The following is a 21,462-nucleotide window of genomic DNA, read 5'->3' on the forward strand; positions in this document are numbered from 1 at the left end:
GTATTCTCAACGGGCGTTATTAAAAATGCATATGAAAAATATAGTTGGGAAACATAATATAATCACCATATTGGGAAAAAAGTTGCAACCAATTAAGGAGTAGGATGCATAAGATATGTGTTCAATCATTCAATCAGGAGATTTAGTTTTTTCCCTAAGTATTCTTTTTCCTCTTTTTCGGTATAGGTAATAATTAATCAGTTTACATAGAAACTAAAGGGATTATTCATCTGTTGACAAATACATTATTGTTTCTGAAATCATATAATAAAATTACATAATACATAGATTCCAGTGTTAAACATTACATATCATCCAACCAAAACTCAGCCAATAATAATTACCAACCATATATAACTTAACGCACCCAGACACCATAAATAGATTGGTCGCAGTTGTAGTTATCTTTTATTTTGGAATAATTCACGGCGGGTTCTTTATCTGCATCAAATAAAATTCGTTGGTGGAACACCCACCAGAAGTTGGATGTACATGGAAAATTCTTGTTGGGTCGCTGTCATCATCCAAGGCATTATTATTGTGGAATTCAGCTACTTTATATTGGTCATGATTCTTCCTTGCTGGGGTTTCCGTTGGAATTTATGAAATTGCATCTGGTAATGGAATTTCTAAAACATCGAAAACATTAGATTTTGTAGTTACTGAAACTGTCATTCGAATTGGAGTGTCTGCAACTTGTATGACACCTGGATTAGATAGAACTCCATATTAGCTAATATTATAAATTCTGCCTAGTGAAATTGTCTATTATAATTGATGTTTCCTGGGTGCAAATTATTACAGACCTCTTTATACACAATATTATGTGTGAAACCTATTGGTTGTTTATCACTTTGCTTTATCATAATTTTCAAACCTTTTCTTGATGCCATTCTAGACACTGCCATATATAACTGTCCGTAGTAAGTAAAAAGTGGTGTTGGAAAATAGATGCCCTCATGCTGTTGGGTTTGACCCTTGCTCTTGTTGATTGCCATAGCAAAACATACTTTTACAGGGAATTGTCATCTTCTTAATACAAAAGGTTAATTTGCGCCAGTAGGAGAAATATCATCCTTGTAATGTACACATGTAACCCGATGCAATTCCCTGTTATGATATGTGCTTCAATAGCTCTTTTACCAATACGTTCTACAATTAACCGTATTCCGTTACAAAGACCTATGCTCTCATTCATATTATACAGTAGCATAAATGGAACTCCAATTCCTGAAAATCTTGAAGTTGAATGGATCGTGTCAACGGGGTGAAGCTGTCTGAACTCAACAAAGGACGTGTTTCTCTTAGGAATGTCGAAACAATGTAGTTATTAGTTAATTTCATCCAACTAATTGTTGGTTGGTGTGAATGTTGGGTGCAATAATCAAAAACAAAGAAAAATTAAATAAGCAAAAGTTATTGATACTTAGCTCCTTTATAATGGAAGTGATTGCTTTGACGAAACGAACAAGCTCCCCGTATCTCCGCAACAGCAACAAGGCAAAACTTTGGAAAATAGAGTGAGTCACGTGTTCAACACGCTGTCCTTAAGACATTAGCGCCCGGCTACACTCAAGAGTGATGCTATAGCCCTCACAGGACGGATATCTCCAGGATAAAACACCCTAATACACCTACTACTAGCATATGTAGTAGATGCTCAACTTGAGCTTGGCAACTCCGAAAAAACCGTTAAGGAAAATCGCGAATGCTTAAAAACCGCTATAAAATATTTTCCCTTAGGGGTCCCTCTAAAATATAGAGTAACCCCTTTCCCATAGATTTTACAAAAGTAGTGAATTTCTTTATATAATTGAAAAATACAACTTAAGAAGAAAAACTCCCCGATGTGGGACTAAAAGGTTTATATAGTTTCTTAAAACTATTAAAAATTGGAAACTCCACGATGTGGGACTAAAAAGTTTCATTCACAAAAAAAAACAATAAATTATAATTTTTTATTAAAACTTTAAAAAATTATTTTTTTATTAATCGTTTTCCAACAATCCCCCACATGAATGAAAACTCAATAAAACATGAAAACACAGATAGATCTTGGTAAATAAACATCCCAACCTCACGATCCAAACAGACTGATCGTGCAAGTGTTGAAATCATACTAGTCATTTCTACGTCCTCTCCCTCACACAAAAGTGTGTTGACCCCAGGGTCATACTATGGATTGCATAAATCATACTAGTATTGAGAGCTTTCATCTTTAATTCTCACATGGTGACACTATAGGTATCTTTCACCAAAGTGAAAAAGCATGAACTAGTGAACCCTTAGTGACCTTTAGGTCCTAAGTTCCAGTAATACCAAAACCATCAAAATGAAAATCACATAAAAAACGCAGGAAATACCATTTTAGGCAGAGGTGTCCATGAGGTCTTGAACCTTTGCTTAGTGAGATATTACCAGAATTACTTGCTAGAGACAGTGAACTATGTCTTGAACTGCTAGCATTTGATGTAATTCGTGATAACAACCACGGGTGATATCTCCAAGATTGCTGCCAAGCTCGTGCCATTTTGTCCGTTTTGGCCCTGGACGTATCCTGTTTCTCCGAATGCTCTAGAGAATCAGCTCATATTCTCACAGGAAGCGACCCACTTCCTCATTCAGATAGGTGAGTTTCCATAAAGAGTGTTACTGCTACACCCCACTTCAATCTTAAATTGAAACTATAGAACTCATTAAGACTTATTAAAAAGTCATCCTCCACATGCAGTCACACTATCACGTCTACACCATAGGGAAGGGACAGAGAATGAAAATCTCTGATAGTGTTTACCTTTACCCACCACAAATTAGTTGTCTCATTCGAAACCTTGATCATGGGATCTCCAGTCAGCAAGGTTGAGTATCCTTCATGGCAAGTTTAATATATGAGCTTAAGCCCCAACCCCCTCGATGCATTTTTAACTATCTCTTTGTACAAACCTTTCGTCAAAGATTGCGCGATATTCTCCTTGGACTTTATCCAATCAATGGAAATAACGCCGATTGAGATTAGTTATTTCTTAGCTTTAACTATTATAGCTTGGCTAACACAATGTATAGATATAGCTGGCACAGGCCTATGCCAAAGAGGAATGTCTTCTAAAAACATCTTAGGCACTCGGCCCCCTCTCATGCTTTATCTAACGCAATACTCTCAGATTCCATAATGAATTGAGCGATATGTTTGTTTGGAAATCTTCCAACAACAAACCCACATGTTAGAGTGAAACCATATCCACTCGTAGACTTAGACTCCTCTGAGTCAACTATCCAGTTTGCATCATAAAGTCCCAAGGACAACAAGATACCTTTCATAAATCAAAAGAGTATTTTAGGTACCATAATACTCTACTCAGTGCATCTGAATTCTCTTGCTCTGGACTACAATTATATCCACTTAACTTACTCACAATATAGGCAATGTCTGGACTCTTACAGTTCATTAAATTCATCAGACATCCTATAACTTTTGAGTATTCAAGTTAAGATACTCCACTACCCTTATTTTTCTTGAGACTACAAGAATAATCGTACGAAGTACAAGCAGGTTTACAATCAGACTGATTGTATCTCTTAAGCACAACTCAACATAATGAGAACGACTAAGACTTATAAATGTTTGATTATCTTCTAATCCTCATCCCTAAGATTACATCAAAAGGGCCCAAGTATTTCAAGTCAATGTTCTCATTCACTGCATGTTTTTAGTGGAATTGATCACATCTATGTTTGTATCAAGCATATCATCAACATACAAGCATACAATTACACAGACATCCTTAACAAGTTACTTGTAGACATACTTGCCAGATTCATTAATTTAAATCCACTATCCATTATCACATGATTAAATTTTCCATGTCACTGTTTACGTGCTTATTTGAAAACCATACAAAGATTTTTCAAATTACAAACTTTGTATTCACAACCTTTCACTACAAAGTCTTCAGGTTGATCTATGTAAATTTCTTTACCTAATTCACGGTTTTAGAAAAAGCTGTCTTAACATCCATCTGATGTATCTCTACGTTCTTTATGGCAGCAATAACAATTAGTATCTCAACGGAAGTAATTTCCATCACAATTGAATTAGAATCAAGGAAATCTACACCTTCTTTTAGTTTATAGCCTTTAGCTACCAACTTAGCTTAATATTTTTCCACAGTTTCATCTACCTATCGTTTCCTCTTAAAGACTCAGTTACATCCCATGGTATTACAACCTGGAGGTAAACTAGCAAGCTCCCAAGTCTGGTTCCAACGGACTGAGTCCATTTCACTAAATGAAGCTTCTTACCAGAATGGGGTTTCAGTAGATATTAAGGCTTCTTTACAAGTCTGTGGCTCAGACTAAGCTAGGCATGTTATGAAGTCGGTTTCATAAGAATTCTCAAGTCTAATTATTTTACTTCTCTAGGCTCAACATCAATTTCATCTTCCTTTAAAATAAGTTCTGACTATTTGAAGATAAATCTAGGGGATCAACAACACATCTCTAATGAGGTACAAGTTTAGAATAAACATGTTCAAAGAACTCAGCATCCCTAGATTCCGTAATAATATTCACACCAATGTCAGAAAAAATCAGAACACACAACCAAAAATCTATTTGTAGAAGTATACTCAATATACCCTATACGAAAACACAATCAACATTTTTGGTTTCAATCTAGTTCTTTTAGGAAGAGGAATTACAATCTTAGTCAAACGCCCCCACACTTTGACACATTCATAAGAAGGTCATCTACCGTTCCATAAACCATATGGAGTTTTATCTAATTCTTAAAAGGGTACTTTATTCAGGATATACTAGTTAAGAGGACTGCCTCCCCCCACAAGGCCGCAGGTAATCCTGAACTAATCAACATGGAAATTATCATCTCCTTAAGGATACAGTTGTTATGTTCAAGGCTTCTAATTGGTTTCCAACTTCAAGTTTATACATCTTAAGGCTTCTAAGGCGTCATCCTTATCCTAAGCAAGTATACAAGATAGTACCTCGTACAATCATCTACGGAAGTTATAACCATCTTTTACCACAATGGTTTTGGGTTGAACTCATGTCAACTAGGCCTAACTGAATTAATTCTAAAGGCTTAGAATTACTCTGAACATTTGTGCTAAAAGATTTTATAGCATATTTTGATTCTTCACAGATTTCACTTTTGTGTTCAAAATCCAAACTAAATTTGGGTACGAAGCCTATGCTAGCCAGTTAAGCATTGACTTATAAGTTTACGGTTCCAAGTCTACCACGTAAAACAATCAATCACACAAAGATATCACAAGAATCAACTACGTTCACATCATCAGTTTTTCCGTTAAGCTTATATAGACCCAAAGTCTTATAACTCTTGCTTAAAAAATCACTGCCTAGTTACAACAAGTTTTCCAGATTCAATTAAGATCTTAAATATTTTTCCATCTACAACAGAACAAGATACAAGATTTTCGCATACGCTCGGAACATGAAAACTTCATTCAATGTGAGAATATTACAGATATGAACTTCTGCTCGACCTTTTCCTTTTATGCAACCTCTATTGCATATGAGTTACTCAATAAGAGTTTCTCGACATCCCCTATCCTATGATAGGAGGTGAACAGGTCTCTGTTTCAACAAACATTCTTGGTGGCTCCAGAGTCCACCTACTGGTCTCTCACATTGGTTATTAAAATAACTTCCGACATCATGCCACCAAACTCGTTCTAGTTTGTTTCAACTAAATTAGCATTAACTTTCTACTTATTTAGGTTTTTATGTTGTCTACAATTTACTGCTGTGTGGCCAAAAATTTTACAAACATAACACTCACCCTTAACTAAAGTAATTCCGGATTCAGGTTTACGAAATATACCTTTATCATGAAGACCATGCTTAGAGTTGCGTTCGATGTTCTCACCTTTGCCATCTTTGGAAGATTTGTTTCCAACCACATGCGGGTATTAGCCATGTCCCTCGGAGATGACACCTTTATTCACAAATCACAATTCCAAATCAGAAAGTAAAATATGAGTTTTGAAGATAACATCTATATATACAAACTTCGTTTGAATCAGCGTTTCAAAAAACTCATGGTTACCCCACAAAAATTAATTTAGTTAACGACAATTTTCTGCTCGTCAAAATTTTTCAGAAACGTTTTTATGTTTTGTAAAATATCAAAAAAATACTTTTACAACTCTACAAATTCTGAAATTTTACGCGGGTAACTATCAGAATGTCTACTACGTTGTGTCAAAAGGGTTCATCGAAATTCCTTCTAGATTAAAAGATAAAATTGAAACTCTACATCTGACCAGAAATTCGTTTTTGTTTTTCACTCCACAATTAACATCCATGATTCACAAACCAATCAATCGTTTTCGATTATTACAAATGCTAATGTCTTAAGATTGTTGGGTGCAATAATCAAAAACAAAGAAAAATCAAATAAGCAAAAGTTATTGATACTTAGCTCCTTTATAATGGAAGTGATTGCTTTGACGAAACGAACAAGCTCCCCGTATCTCCGCAACAGCAACAAGGCAAAACTTTGGAAAATAGAGTGAGTCACGTGTTCAACACGCTGTCCTTAATACATTAGCGCCCGGCTACACTCAAGAGTGATGCTATAGCCCTCACAGGACGGATATCTCCAGGATAAAACACCCTAATACACCTACTACTAGCATATGTAGTAGATGCTCAACTTGAGCTTGGCAACTCCGAAAAAACCGTTAAGGAAAATCGCGAATGCTTAAAAACCGCTATAAAATATTTTCCCTTAGGGGTCCCTCTAAAATATAGAGCAACCCTTTTCCCATAGATTTTACAAAAGTAGTGAATTTCTTTATATAATTGACAAATACAACTTAAGAAGAAAAACTCCCCGATGTGGGACTAAAAGGTTTATATAGTTTCTTAAAACTATTAAAAATTGGAAACTCCACGATGTGGGACTAAAAAGTTTCATTCACAAAATAAAACAATAAATTATAATTTTTTATTAAAACTTTAAAAAATTATTTTTTTATTAATCGTTTTCCAACAGTGAATATATACATCATTCACTTAATTACTTTCTATCTCCATATCTGTCGAGCATGGTTGATTATATGATGGATACGATTTGTTTCACGCAATCCTTATCTGGAACGATCAGGTACTCATCGGGTATTCTGATCCAAGTTTGGTCTTTCATATAGTAAGTGCAATTGGCGGAATACCTCCATTTCCAAGATCAAGTACTACTTATTTACCGAAATTTTCTTTTTCGTTTGTTGGGATAAACTCCGGAAATTATTCGCATATTATCATCAACGCGGAAGATTCTGAAATATCTTGAAAATTTCGATCCTGGTTTTTTAGGGAGTCATCTGTAATATCTTCTTAAAATCTCAACCCAAGACTATAATTTCGCCCAGGGACGGGCCTAACAAGGGGCTAACCTGGGTTATAGACCATCCTTAATTTGGTAGATTTTTTTAGTACATGCAGTTAGCTACTTTTTATGATTAGCCCACTGGGTAAATAGGTGAAGGCCCATATTATTCTGCCAAGAGCAAAAATAATTGGGCCGACCGACCAGAGGGTCCGAAGGGCACGTAGGGAGGGAGTCCCTTTTATGGCCATTTTGATAAAAAGATTGGAAATTTGGTGGTAGTTTTTGGAACATGAAAAACCTAAAGTGTCCTTCCCTTTTAGTCTAATTATCATAACTCCTTATACATCCTATTTTTCAGGGGTACAATTGGTAACCAAACTTTAATATAACATATCGAAATATAACAGTGCCTTGGAATTTCACAAATATTATATCATTGGAAAGGATTTTAATAAATCTAAGCAATGAGTACAAACAACAATATAAAATTCAGTGTTTTTGCGAAAAAATCGATGATGATTCTTAAAATTTAATGCATAGACATTATGCAAAGCACCACAAAGGACGCATAATACATGGAGAAATTGATGCAAACCACCACAAAAAATACATAACACATGGAGTAAATTAATGCAAACTACCACAGAAGATGCATAACAAATTTAGCATTATAACACCATCACGCATAAAGATTTTTCGTTTTTCTTCGGTGGGCCCTCCCACCGTGACAGCGGAGATGTAACGTATCGTTGCTTTAGCCAAATAGCAAGTAGTAGACTGATATTGATCTTTTATACAAGAGTTATCATAATATAGTGCTTAAACTTACAAGCAAATGTTCAAACTCTTGATTAACCCTTTGTTTAATATAACTTTCAACCAGTACAGTTATTGAACATATCAACATCTTAATCATATTTTTTACTACCAAAAAAATGAGGACGGCCTTCGGCCCTCATGTTTAGAATGCATAAATATCCCTACCTAGGTTTAGTTCTGAGTTCCTCCCTGATTTCGCCTCCAAATATCTTTATCGAAATGCGCATCAGATCCTTGAATCCTATCCAGTGCTTTGGATGGCATGTTCGTGCATCAGAGTCGCCTAACCCCATATTACTAGGTCAACCCTACGCATCATCTTCGCCAAATATGTTCATGTTCATATTCCATTAATTGAGTCGTTATTAAGCTATAGGGGTATCTCCCCTCATTTAAAACACTAAGTCGGATGAGCCCCACGTCACACGGTGAGTATGACATCCCCACAAATTAAATGAGATAAAATCTTTGAACTATAGCAATTCTGGGGAGGACAAGTGGCGGGATTCTATTAGTCGTGAGCATTAAAATTTGAATTACACTTCGTTTATATCCTGTATTTAACTGGCCTTTAGAAACACCGTTGGCAAAAACATGAGTACACGATACTTATATGAGTATTTACAGCTAATTCCATACTTACACTTGGTTTACACCAAATACGTTACAAACGCCACATAGGTGTACAACACAGCCGTCTGCTCCAAGCGCTTTTTTTCTTCTGCTATATAGGTTAATCATAATCGAACAAAAACAGCTGCGGTATGCTTCAAAAAAAAGAAACAACTGCGGTATTTTTCTTCTTAAACAAACCATGGTTCTTCCTGTGATTTCACAGGTAACATACTCCCTGCTTAGTATTTTAAAGAAACTTCTGAATTTTTGCTCTCTATATCTTCCAGTCGACTATAGAGTTTCAATTTATCGCGGGTTCGAAGAAGAGGAGTTACACCTGATAGGTTGGTTGATTAAATAGGAGGAAATTTGGTTTCGTTGTTTGACTGTGGTGATAAATGGCGCTGAATGATTGATGGTTGATTTGGTCTCTGTAATGAATTAGGATTCAATATGGGTTTATGTGAATTTGATTGCTGTGCAGGGAAGGAGTTGTAATGCTTCAAAAATCAGAACCAACAGAGTACAGAAGCGGTGTTTGCTAAAATGCCTAAATGAATTGGTTAGCTTTTGTGCTACTGTAAGGCTGCTGTTACCGATTGAATGAGGGGTTTAATGGGTTCTGATGGTGTCAAATGTTTTCATCAGTTGGAGGACATGGTATGGGTAGTAGGCGGAGTTGTTTTTGGCAGAGAGAATGCTTACTGAGCAGGCAGATGTCATAATTTTTGTTGGCGAGGTACTACTTTACTAGCATCCTTTTTGTGTCAGTTTTTATGCAAGGCTTAATTAGTTAAGTTGTGATGAAATCCTTTTTGTGTCACTTAGCATTCTGTTTAAGTGTTTAAGCTTTCCCATTTCTTATATTTTGACTACTCCGAGGCATTTCAAGTCTTTCGTATTAGAATATTTTATGAATAATTTACCATGAAACAGGTTGATCGAGTGTATTTGAGCACGCCTACAAAGATTGCCATCATAGACCATGAGAAGAAAAGAACCTTTGTACTGAGAAAAGAAAGCATGCTTGATGCAGGTTCATTTAATCTTCCCTCCACAACTTTAGCTTGCAAAAATTTGTACATATTTAGGTCGATTGAGTTTAAATTTTGTATTTGTATAAGAGTTCTAGATTTCAATAACAGGTGTGGTTTCTAAATGCCAGTACTGTTGAGATGACGAATACCGGAATCCAAAGGGGCTTACTCCGGTAATCCCCATATTCCCAAATATCAATTTTCATGTGTTTGTTGCAACTACTACGTTGTTTTATTAACTGTGGTTTTATGAAGATCATGAAAAAAATCAGTAACATTTTGGACTTGCACGTAATTCAGGTTTAAATATTGAAATATTGGTTAGATCCATAGAGATGATTATAATTAGATTAGGTCCTTTGGTATCTTTGGTTAGTAAAAGGAAACAATATGCAAGATCTCTTCACACCGAATAAGTTAAAACACGAAATGTTTTCCTATATAACAACGCTTATTGTGGTACGAGATTTTACTTGCCACATATTCAGGTAAAGCGTGATGTTCTTTACTTCTAAAAGGACAAAAAATGTATGAATTGTTGTTTTTGTGTAGCATAGAAAAAATGAAACCATGCATTTGGAAGTTTTGTGTGATTTCACTTTCTTTCTCGCCTTTGTAAGTGTTCTCATTGCTACTAATTATATGGTTTGTTAATAGAAGAACAAGTGTAGGTTGTATAGGGATTTAACATAACATTGAATGGTTATGCAGCATGATCAACCAGAGTTGCAGGGTTTGGCAGCTACACTATCAACTGAAATATGTGCAAATAATACTCCCATCAGTTAGTAGTGGATTTTTCATTAATTTTTGTTCAACGTATACTAATAAATAAATGTTCAATCATAGGCATCCAAACTTAATTGGAAAATGCATAATAGATATAACTTGGTAAACATTGTAGCCTGTTAATTGTCACCCGAATTCAGCACTCTAATTTAAACTTCACTAGAGAGTCTATCTACGTTAAAAAGATACTCTCTAGAAAAGAGGCCTCTCCTGGAGATACTATTGTGGAAGAGAGTTCTCTTGGAGATGCTCTTATATGTTTTCACCAAATACTTACACTTGGTATGCTTTATAACTACGGTTCCACTATCTACTAATTTAGTTCTTACATCAGCTTCACATAACACGTTCCTTTAGTATCAAAATGATTTTATAACAATAACTTAATTATGCTTTATTCTCTGTAGTACCAAGATCTCATCCATAATTTTGAAACCCTGAAATTCTAATGTATTGATTGTTTAGGCATATTGCTATGTAGTGTTGTTTTCCATGGCTGAATAAAACTACTGAAGAGTAAATTGAGAACGTGAAAAAGAAGGAAGAGTGGTGGTGGTGTTGTGGCATCTGGTGGACTTGGTGATACAGTAACTCTGAAGTCTAAAGCTCTTGGAATTTTGAGAGAGGAAAATACTATTGAATGTTAGTGCCAGAGTAATCCTTGATATTTGCTAAATGCTATATATATTCGCCTATCGATGTGTGCCAGAGTAAGCTAACGCATCCAAGTGAAATTTTCTTTTGGTAGGTTGCGAGCAATGCTAGCAAGTCAAGTCATCGCATGATTGCTGCGTGGATTTCGGGGGTTCAAACCTTGTTAAACCAATCCCAGAAACTATGTCAGAATATGAAAATTTTCCCGGGGAAGAAATTTCCAAAGAAATGGATGGGAAAAGTTTTGCTGGAAATAAGAAAGTGGCAATACTAACTCTTACGTCCATAAATCTTATCAAGTTTCTTCGTAGAGGACATATTGATAGGCACGTATACATAGACGAGACTGGGCGGTGCGAAGCTCCGCCACACCAAATAAAAATTCTCATCAAACCAGTTCGTATCACAGGTTAAATATGCCCGATGCATAGGACATGCATCTCGAGGCCGAGGCACACCAAATAAAAAATCCTAAGCGATGGGGCGAGGCAAAGCCACACCACACGAATAAAAGTTGCATCACGACGGAGGAGGTGAAACCAATCCACACCAAATCAAAACTCTTAAGTATGCATCAGGATGGGACCACACCAATCTAATATCCTAGGCATGCATCGGAACAGGGCGAGGCGAAGCCGAGTCACAGCAAATCAAAAATCCTAAATGATTGGGCGGAGCGAAGGCCCGCGACACCAAATAAAATGTACGATGGGTGAAGCAAAGCCACATCACACCACTCCAAAAATATGATTAAAAGTAAAAAATGATGGTAGATGGTTCTAGGGTCCGCCCTGTGTGTAACACGGGTACAAAATCTAGTTATCCTAAATGTGCTTTCCTCCCCCCGGACATTGAAAGTGGTGCTATTCTTGACGAAGCCACTGCTAAAACATATTTTGGCCTCGATCTTAATCCCGCTGCGAACATATTGAATAAATGAGTTTTTCTCGTCCCGCTACTTCAAAATACGAAAAATGCTCCCTCTTTTTTCCCTTTAACTGCCTCTTTCACAGACGTAGGCAACGTTCAATCCATTAATTGTGAAGCCGTAAGAAATCTCCGTCGGGATTTTATGTGTTATAGTATAATTCTTCATGGATGATTCCCTTTATTCCATTTTTTGTCGAAGTGGGTAATTAAGGAAGCATTGGGAATTCTTTGGGATACCCATTGATCAGGTTCATTGATTTCTCTATTTCCATCAAAAGCAAGTTTTTGATTTGTTCATTCTGGATCTCAAAGTCTTCATTACCTATTTGTTTGTTTTTTTTTTGCTCATGAAGAATATCTTCAGATATTAGTCTCCGGCTTCACATTTCCGATGGATTTTTTATGCCGAAAAACAATATCAATGTTCTGAACATTTAACGTACGGACATGCTGGATCCCTTGGTTGTCCACCATTATTCTGGGATTTGGGAATGTATGTTGGAATCTTACAACAATGAACAACACGTTAGACGTATCAAAATAATATGTAAAGAACTAATCCGAAACAACTCTACCGAAATAATTTGACGAAGGCAGAATCACAGGTTCAACAAGTTGTCCTTAACACATTAGTTTGCGGGTATACTCGAGTCCAGTAATGCTAAACCCCTCACAACAAAGATGTGTCCAGGATAAGACTGCCTGATATAACTTGAATTAGCACAATGCAAGTTACCCTCTCTTCATACTCAGCAACGGGGATGGAAAGTAAAACACCGCAAACTCACAAAAGAAAGAAGATGATAAAAAGAAGATGGAAAGATGGTCAGCTTTTTTTTTTCTTCTTTTTTTTTAAACAAAATTTCGAGTTGTATTTACAGGACAAGATGCTTGCAATCCCATAAATAAAACTCTTAAAAAATATTTTTGGAATTAATTTCCTAAAGAAATTTCGCCAAAAATAAATCCGAGTAGAAGAGGGACTTGGTGCAAGGAATATGCGTATATCGCATGGGCTGAAATTCATCTTTGCATTTTTGCACGAGACTTGCTTGCTATTAGACTGGACTTCAATCCGACAAAAATTATGGTTTCTTTTTTTTTTTTGAAAGAAAAATTTACGGTTTCTCGTGGGAAAGTCTGAACTACCTTGCTAAAGTAGGGAAATTACCCAAAATTGGTCAAATAACCCAGTAAAGACATTTTTTTGGATAAAAAAGACATGTAAAATTTGATACTATTTAAATGATAGTCGGGGCGTGAACAGTTTCATCCTACCGATTTTCAAATATTTTTTTTATTTTTAATTATCATCAGGATGCATCCAGTTTCGTCCTCGATATCTTTTAAGTTTAAACCAGCATGAATCCATATTCATTCTTGATATTCTTTTGGTGTCAATTTCATCCATATTAATTTTTACTCGTCCATTAGAACCATATTTTAAAAATATTTGGTCAGTTAACCCAATTTCTCGGGAAATTAAGGCACATACTGCATCATGAGCTATATACCAAGCCACATACCATGTGGGTGCAAATAACACGATGATGGTACGTACCATGATACACATATACTTGAAAAACCGGCTACACCCCACAAGGATATGGTTGAATGGATGGAGCGGGGTAATAAAAAAGCCAATGCAGAAAGAGACACGTGACCTTTTATTATTAAAGAAGAGGCTAGAGAGGCGAAAGTACAAAAAATAACAATTCAACGAGAAGTAAAAGAGATCAGAAAGAAAAAGAACCAAGAAAGAAATCAGGAATAGCCTGGATTACAACAATAGAGTACGCCAATCAGATGGGCATATCTAGCAAGTGTATCGGTGGTATCTATAGGTTTTAGAATAGCCACCCACGAGAGATGTATCCTCCTTGCACAATTAGTAACAGCACAAAACTCTCATGATTTTTCCTTGAGCAAACGTTGGTTTCTTTCAGTCCACTTGAGGACCAACGATAATTCACTTTCGTTGATAAGCCGTTTCCAGACAGTTTCTAACCATGTTTCCTTTGATGTTGCCAACCTGTCATTTTCCTCATACCAAGTCAGGTGGCGCTCGGTTCCAAACACTTGTTAGGAAAAAAAAAATACCCTGAAAGTTATCGGCTTATCAACGAATATATTGACATAAATCATACTTGACGAAGTATATCTAAGTAATGTAAATTAACAAATTCATCCCGACATGATCAACGTTAGTTTTTTACATCCGGACATGAACAGCCTTAATATTTTACAGATTGAAAGAATTTCAATCCTTGTACGTAAAATCATGTTGGCCTAGAATCCGAGACCGGTAGCATCAGAAAAGCGCTTTAGCCCTCCAAAAGACATGTATGTCTTGTAAGTATCCCAAGTTCCCACTCTTTTTTTTTTTCCTTCTTTGGGAAGGAAAAGGTTAGCTAGCTACGAAGTGAAGAATCCTAGTTAAATTAAGGAAAGGGTTATAGACCAAGCTTCTTATAAATACCCGAATTGTGTGTACTGTTTTCAAAGAAAAAAACAAGTTAGTCTTCCCATCTTTAGTAAAATATGGTAACTAAAATTGCAGATTTTTCTGATTCTTGTAAATTTAATTGGAGGATTGAAAACTTCTCAAAGTTGAATGCTCAAGGTGGAACTTTTTCTGATGTTTTCTTCGTTGGTGATTTCGAGTGGTACGTAGCCGTTCTACACGATTTACTTAAATTAGTTTCTTTATTGTTGTTTTGATCAGTTAAACCCTCAAGTTTTAATAAATTATAGATTATATAGGAAAGCACATATCTATCCAAAGGGAAACCGCAGAGGGTATGATCAATTATCACTGTTCCTTTGCCCTATCGACTTGACAGAATCGGTGGACACAAATTATAGTTTTACAGTTACTAGTCAAACTGATCCCAACAACAACGTGAAAAGGGGTAAAATCTTGATTACCTTACACTACCATTAATTGTATATTGCTAACAAAAAATATTAGTTAATTAATCCCAGTTTGTTAACTTATTATATCTTTGGATGTGCAGAATTAAGAAAAGAATTCCCTGTTGATTGTATTAAAGGTTGGGGTTGCTCTCGGTTTATGCTTCTTAGCGAACTTCATGACCCTGACAAAGGATATCTCGTGGATGATACTTGTGTCATAACAGTTGAGATAACTTGTACGGCGAAAGACGAGTTAAAAGATGAGAAGAGCAGCCCAAACAAGGTTGAAAAGAATGAGAATTTTGAATGTGCTATGGGTCTCTTGTTTATTTGTTTGTTTTTCTTATTCTTCTTCTATTCTATGTATTGCTTCTTTGGTTTTGGAGTTGTCCGTTAGCACGATCTATTTATCTTAGTTATGAGGATTCTACTAATACTTTGAATCTGCTATTAACTTTACGCGGAGTCTATCAATTTGTTCTCTGTTATTAATATATCACACTAAAACTGGATTTGTTGGGTTATATCCTGGTAATTTTAAACACCTTTTTGCTCGATTATATTGTCACGGAATTAATTAATTAGTGTACTAGCTAGTTACATTAAGACACCTTGACACATGATAAGGGGACATGTGTTTACCACTGAAGAAGGTACTATGTCTATAATGGTTGTCCCTAGTAGAAAATGTCATTATGGATCCACCATCAGTTTTACCATTGAGGAATTCGCTGAGGCTTTGAATCTTTGCACCGAAACTTGCCTACTATTTAGAATGGAGTTTAATCCAACAAAAATTATGGCTTCTCGTAGGAAAGCCTAAACTACCTAAGGTAGGGAAATTAAGGCATTTACTGCAGCTCTATACCAAGCCATATACCATGTTAGTGAAAATTACACGAGGGTGCCAACCATGATACATCCCACAAGGATATGGCTGAATAGATCGATCAGCGTGGAGATAAAAAAGGCAATGCAAAAGAAACAAAGAGATAAGATAGAAAAAGAACCAAGAAACAAATTCATAAATACGCGTATCTAACAAGTGTATCAGTGGTATATGGTTTGAGAATAGCCACCCAGTAGAGAAGCATTGACCTTGCACCATTAGTGACAGCACAACTCTCATAATTTACCCTTGAACAAACGTTGGTTTCTTTCAGTCCGCTTGAAGACTAACCATAATTGGCTTTGGTTTGAAAAGTTTCATCAGACTGTTTGAAAAATGGCTGCAGAGGTTCAACATGAAACTGTAAACATTCTCCATCATTTTTTCTCCCACTCCCTGTTGCTGACATCCAAAAGTTTCTTTGGTATCTCGGGATAAACTCATTACTATAGGGTTCTGGAATTCAAATTCAAATGATTCCAGCTGTAGGAGTATAATATCGCACATAACAATGTGAATTCGAAATAGAAATGTTCCGTGCGAAGACTATCGCGCACAACAAAACTCAAGATGACGAATTAGATGACCTCAGCAAAGTCACGAGTAAAGCATGATGTTCTATGCAAAGCATAATTTGTGCGAGAGTGAGTGAATGTATATGAGCGAATGTAACGCACGGTGATTCCGAAAATAATGGGTCTCTTAGCTTTCATTCATTATACATGATCCTATATAAAAGGAGGAAGTCACCATATGTGTGAGGGATCTTTTAGTGAGTGTTAGACAAGACATCAGGAGAGAGAAAGTAAATCCGGAAGCAAGTAATATTATTGTAATACTTGTATCCATCTTGTAAACCGACATAAGTTTTGATAATAAAATAAGATTTTAATGATGATTACTTAACATTGGTCATAGTTATAGTGGAATGTGGTTGTCGGGAAACTGGTAACTACATTTTTGGCGCTAGAAACAACTTTTGGATGATAAATCCTAATAGATAATTCATAGGATCTTGACGAAATTGAGACCTAGAAATTAAAGATGGTGAGACTCGGACCTATTGATGAACAAGGAGTACCAGCAAGAAGGAGTAACAGAGTTGTGGCACGAAGGAGAAATACAGATCCAGAAGAACAAGATAGAACAATTGAAGAAAGTCAAGAAAATTAGGTTCCAATTGAATGTTAAACAGAACAAGAGTGAAATCATGATATTGATAGAGGGGGTGTTTATACGTAGAGATCAAATTCAACTGAGGAGGAAGTGCAAGGAACTGAGAATGATGAGAACATGACAATCACGGAATTTAGGAAAAGATTAATAGAATAACGTCAAAGATAGGAGGAAGAACGTGAAAATTTGATATGTCATAATTAAGGATTAAGAGAGGAGAATCTTAGATTGAGAGAACAGAGATCGGAAAGCAGAATTTGGTCAAGAGCAAACCGATCTAATCAAAGGGATGTTAGACGAAGAGATCGCATGGAAAATATGGAAGAAAATCTACAAAAAGGTGACAACCTACAAGACCAACGTGAGGGAAGAAATATAGCTCAGCATTTGGGAACTAACAGATTTGTACATCCGCGTGAACTTTTTCGTCGCGCACAAAATAACTTTGAAAGAGAAGAAGAGGAAACAAGGATGGGACAAATGATATTTCATGGAGGAGAACTTTTGAGAGAAAGAGATAGACAACGAAGAGAAGACATTAACGAAAGAGAATTGGAGGAAACATTGCGTCAAAATGATAAACGACTAAGGCAGCGATAGCACTATCGCATAGATGATACGAATAAGGGTAGGATTATACCACAAGAAAGAGGAAGGACAAGACATCGATATCATCTCACATTCAAAGAGGAAAAAATGAGGATGCATAGACGGGTGCGAACATTGATATGCGTAAGAGAAGAAGTTGAAGGATATGAAATACAAGAGGCAATCCGTCAGAATAATCATGCGAATAGGTTGAGGCAATCCATATTAGAGAGGTCTATGCGAGAAGAACCAGAACAAGCTTTGAATGTAGAACTTCTCAAAGAAATGGCGGAGTTGAGGAAATGATGACTGCGAGAAAAAATGGTGATAGGAAACAATTAGAAGAAGCAGTGGAAAACCGGGAAAGACTCCATTTACAAGGAGAATTCAAATAACATCCATACCACCAAAGTGGAATTTACCCGTGTTCACCATCATATTAGATGGCAGTGCCTGTGCGATACAACATTTGAAAGCTTACACTCGATCCTTATTGCAGTGGGAAAACAATGATACAGTGATGTGTGAATATTTTGCTGCTATTTTCGCAGGAGAAGCTTTGAAACGGTTTGAAGAATTACAAGTAGAGACCATTGATTCATTTCATCAGCTGCAAAACATCTTCTTAGGATAATATATAAGCAATAATATGGCAAGACCGGGTATTGAAACAATATTTGGACTTCGCAGAATGGTCAATGAAATTTTACGGCATCTGACAACTCGTTGGAGAACAATTTGTAGTAAAATGGCAAGATGCGTAGATGAACGATACTTGATTATGGCATTTATTAATGCTCTTTTCCTTACAGATTTATTGTACACACAAATATTCAGAATAAAGGATACAACAACAATGATGGAGTTGGGCGAATTTCAAGAAGATTACATAGCGCTTGAAGAATGGCGGCAACAGATGCAAAAGGGGAAAATGCCAGTTTACTACCAAGAATGCGAAATTCGACTAGGAATGTTTCGCAAGGAAATCAAGGACGAAACTATGTATAAATGGAACAGAAGCAAAGTTGAACACTGATAGACGCATTTATGGGTCTAATATATCTCATTTGTATATACTGTTAGTGTCCATTTTTGTACTTATTATGGTGTTTTATTTATTTATAGGTGTTTTTCGAAAAATAATCTTTTGCAGCGAAATTGGTTAAAAATGCGGCGTTTGGAGCTCCGTTGACAGTGTACCGGAAGTGCACCGGAAGTACCCCAGAAATACCCCGGAGGAACCTCGAAAAGTGCGAAAAATGTCCCAAAAAAATTACCAAAGGCACCCAAGAGAAATTGATTTTGGCACCCATCATTTGGATTAGGGGCACCCCTTTTCTTCACGAGTTCAAAATAGAATTTTGGTGGGAATTTTCCATGCACGTCTGCATGATTTTGATTTGATTTCTGGGCATCTTTGAGCGAGATTCAATCGCTGGAAATTATTGGGCTAAGACTATTAAGGCTAAACAGGCCGAATGCAAGTGATTTTAGTGATCAAGAATGGGGGTCGAGCCAGAGCCGAGAGGAGCGAGAAATCGGGACTTGCAGGATTGTTCACCTGCTGCTGCTGAAGAAGAAGGAGGAGCTCAAGAACACGAAGAACGGACGGCCAAAGACCGTCGTTTTTCAACAGTTCCAACAGCAGTGGAGAAGTGTCGCAGTTTAGCGGCAGTTTTATGGTATCGTTTCTTTCTGGACGTGTTTTATGAGTCTCAGAACCGCTGTTTTATAACTTTTGACTCTTTTAATCATACTTCGAGCTTCAAATATATATTTTGAGAACATGATTATTATGATTAGCTAAACCCCAACACTGGGATGATGGAGGAAGCCCTTCTTTACGCATATGATAATTACATTAATTCTTTTTTGACTACTTGCACTTTTTATTAATCGATTCATGATTTTTCTTAATTGGTTGTGATATCGTATGATGATGTATGCATGGTCGTAGTGCTTTTGATGCGTCATGCTAATGATATACAATAAATATTCTAAAAATATACCTTGGAAAGAATGAGAGTTCTTATGATTTGAGCTATAATTGTTTCGAATAAATATATGAATTGTGTGAATGATTAATGGTGGAATCCTTTGTCCTAGTGTCTCTTGATCCTGTGACAAATATTGTGTATATATTTTTATTTTTAAATCTTTACAAGTCCGAGCAACGAATTCTTATTTACCGCAAAATTAATACTATATAAAACACTACGATAGATAAAGTATGGGAAGCTATCATTTTAATGGAAGAAATCCCCGAGCCGCACAATGTAGGACAACAACTACCACAAGGAATAAGAAGTAAAGAATTTTGTGTTCATCATCGTTTTCATGGTCATACAACAAGTAATTTCATAAATGTAATGAAAATCATATTTGCGAATGATTGAAGAGGGAAAGTTGGACCATTTTTTAGCACGAAAAAAAAACCACCCCCACAAGAAGGTAAAATACATGAAAAGGAAACGGAAAAAACTGTACATGTAATTGAGGTAGGTGCGAAAGCAAAGAATCTATGTTGTAATTCAATTATACATTCCTTCAAGAACATAGAGGATTTCCATGATAAAACTTTAAGTCGGGTGTATGTGAGGGATGTTGATGGAAAAGAAATTTTAAATCTTACTAAAGTTTAGCAGTTTAAAGGACTGACAAAAACAAGTAATATCATTTAGTGCGGAAGAAACACCAGGTTGAGGAGAATCACATGAATGTCTATTAATTGTGAAACTAGGGATTAATCCAAAACCAAAAGTGGAGGATGAAGAAGAAGATGAAGCGAACACTTTCGCAGTAAACATAATATTTATATATCTGGGAAGTTCTGTTGACATTCTGTTCTATCCTACATACAAAATTATGGGTGGAAGAGATGATGAATTAATTCCTTCAAAATATAAGATCTATGGATTCAATGAAACTGCACATAAGCCAAAGGGAGAAAGTGACAATAAGAATTCTTCTTCAAGACTTGCCAATGGAAATTGTTTTCCGTGTTGTAGATGTCGAGTCGCCCTATAATTCTCTAATCGGAAGAACTTTGTCACATAGTATTTTGGGTGTGGAATGGATATTTTACCAATGCATCAAATTTCCTTTACCGCAAGGTATTGGAATAATAAGAGGAGATACAGTTGAAGGTAGAAACTTTCAGGCAATCGACGTTGATTGATGCAAAGAAAGAGAAGGAAAACGAAGACAGTGAAAGAAGCATATTACATACAACCAAAGAGCAGAAAGATTAATGGTGGATGAGGTATACAAGATCGACAATAAAGATAAGCAGAATATGGAGGTCCAATGCGAATGATAGAGAACCAGAAATGTTTATTCTACAAAAAATGAATGAATGTAGAGGCAGATGGAGTGTAAGTGAAAAATTAATGAGGAATACAATGGTTATCACACAGAGGAACTATTGAATCGCAAACAAGATACATGCGAGATAACATCTTGAGAAGCATTTATGAGCTTAAGGAAATAAAAAATATACAATGAGTAAAGGAATAGTATGAAAGAAATTAAGCAGTGCCTGTCAAAGAAAAATTATAGGATCACAAGATTAAGGTTTCCTCTTGTCTGAAATAGAACTATATCAACTCAAACATTGAAAAAACAGAATGAAACATTCAAATTTCATGTGTGGAAAACATAGCAAAAATTAAAAATAAGAC

At 36.0% G+C, this 21,462-nt stretch overlaps 1 protein-coding gene across 1 annotated transcript; it reads left to right on the forward strand.

Annotated features, from left to right (window-relative positions):
• Positions 1-14,754: 14,754 nt before the first annotated feature.
• Positions 14,755-18,818, forward strand: LOC113343497 (ubiquitin carboxyl-terminal hydrolase 12-like). Its single transcript, XM_026587658.1, has 4 exons — positions 14,755-14,879; positions 14,977-15,125; positions 15,231-15,446; positions 18,595-18,818. Exons 1-4 carry the CDS (start codon positions 14,755-14,757, stop codon positions 18,816-18,818), a joined length of 714 nt encoding a protein of 237 aa, XP_026443443.1.
• Positions 18,819-21,462: the final 2,644 nt, after the last annotated feature.

The sequence above is a fragment of the Papaver somniferum genome, unplaced genomic scaffold (genome assembly GCF_003573695.1).
Source record: "Papaver somniferum cultivar HN1 unplaced genomic scaffold, ASM357369v1 unplaced-scaffold_6, whole genome shotgun sequence".
NCBI lineage: Eukaryota > Viridiplantae > Streptophyta > Magnoliopsida > Ranunculales > Papaveraceae > Papaver > Papaver somniferum.

Bases quoted from the DNA above. Each gene is read 5' to 3' on its own strand.
- LOC113343497 (XM_026587658.1), top strand. From the start codon at position 14,755: ATGGTAACTAAAATTGCAGATTTTTCTGATTCTTGTAAATTTAATTGG. The intron at 14,880-14,976 runs GTACGTAGCCGT...TAGATTATATAG, and splicing joins TTCGTTGGTGATTTCGAGTG to GAAAGCACATATCTATCCAA. The intron at 15,447-18,594 runs GTCTCTTGTTTA...TTTTCCTTACAG, and splicing joins GAATTTTGAATGTGCTATGG to ATTTATTGTACACACAAATA.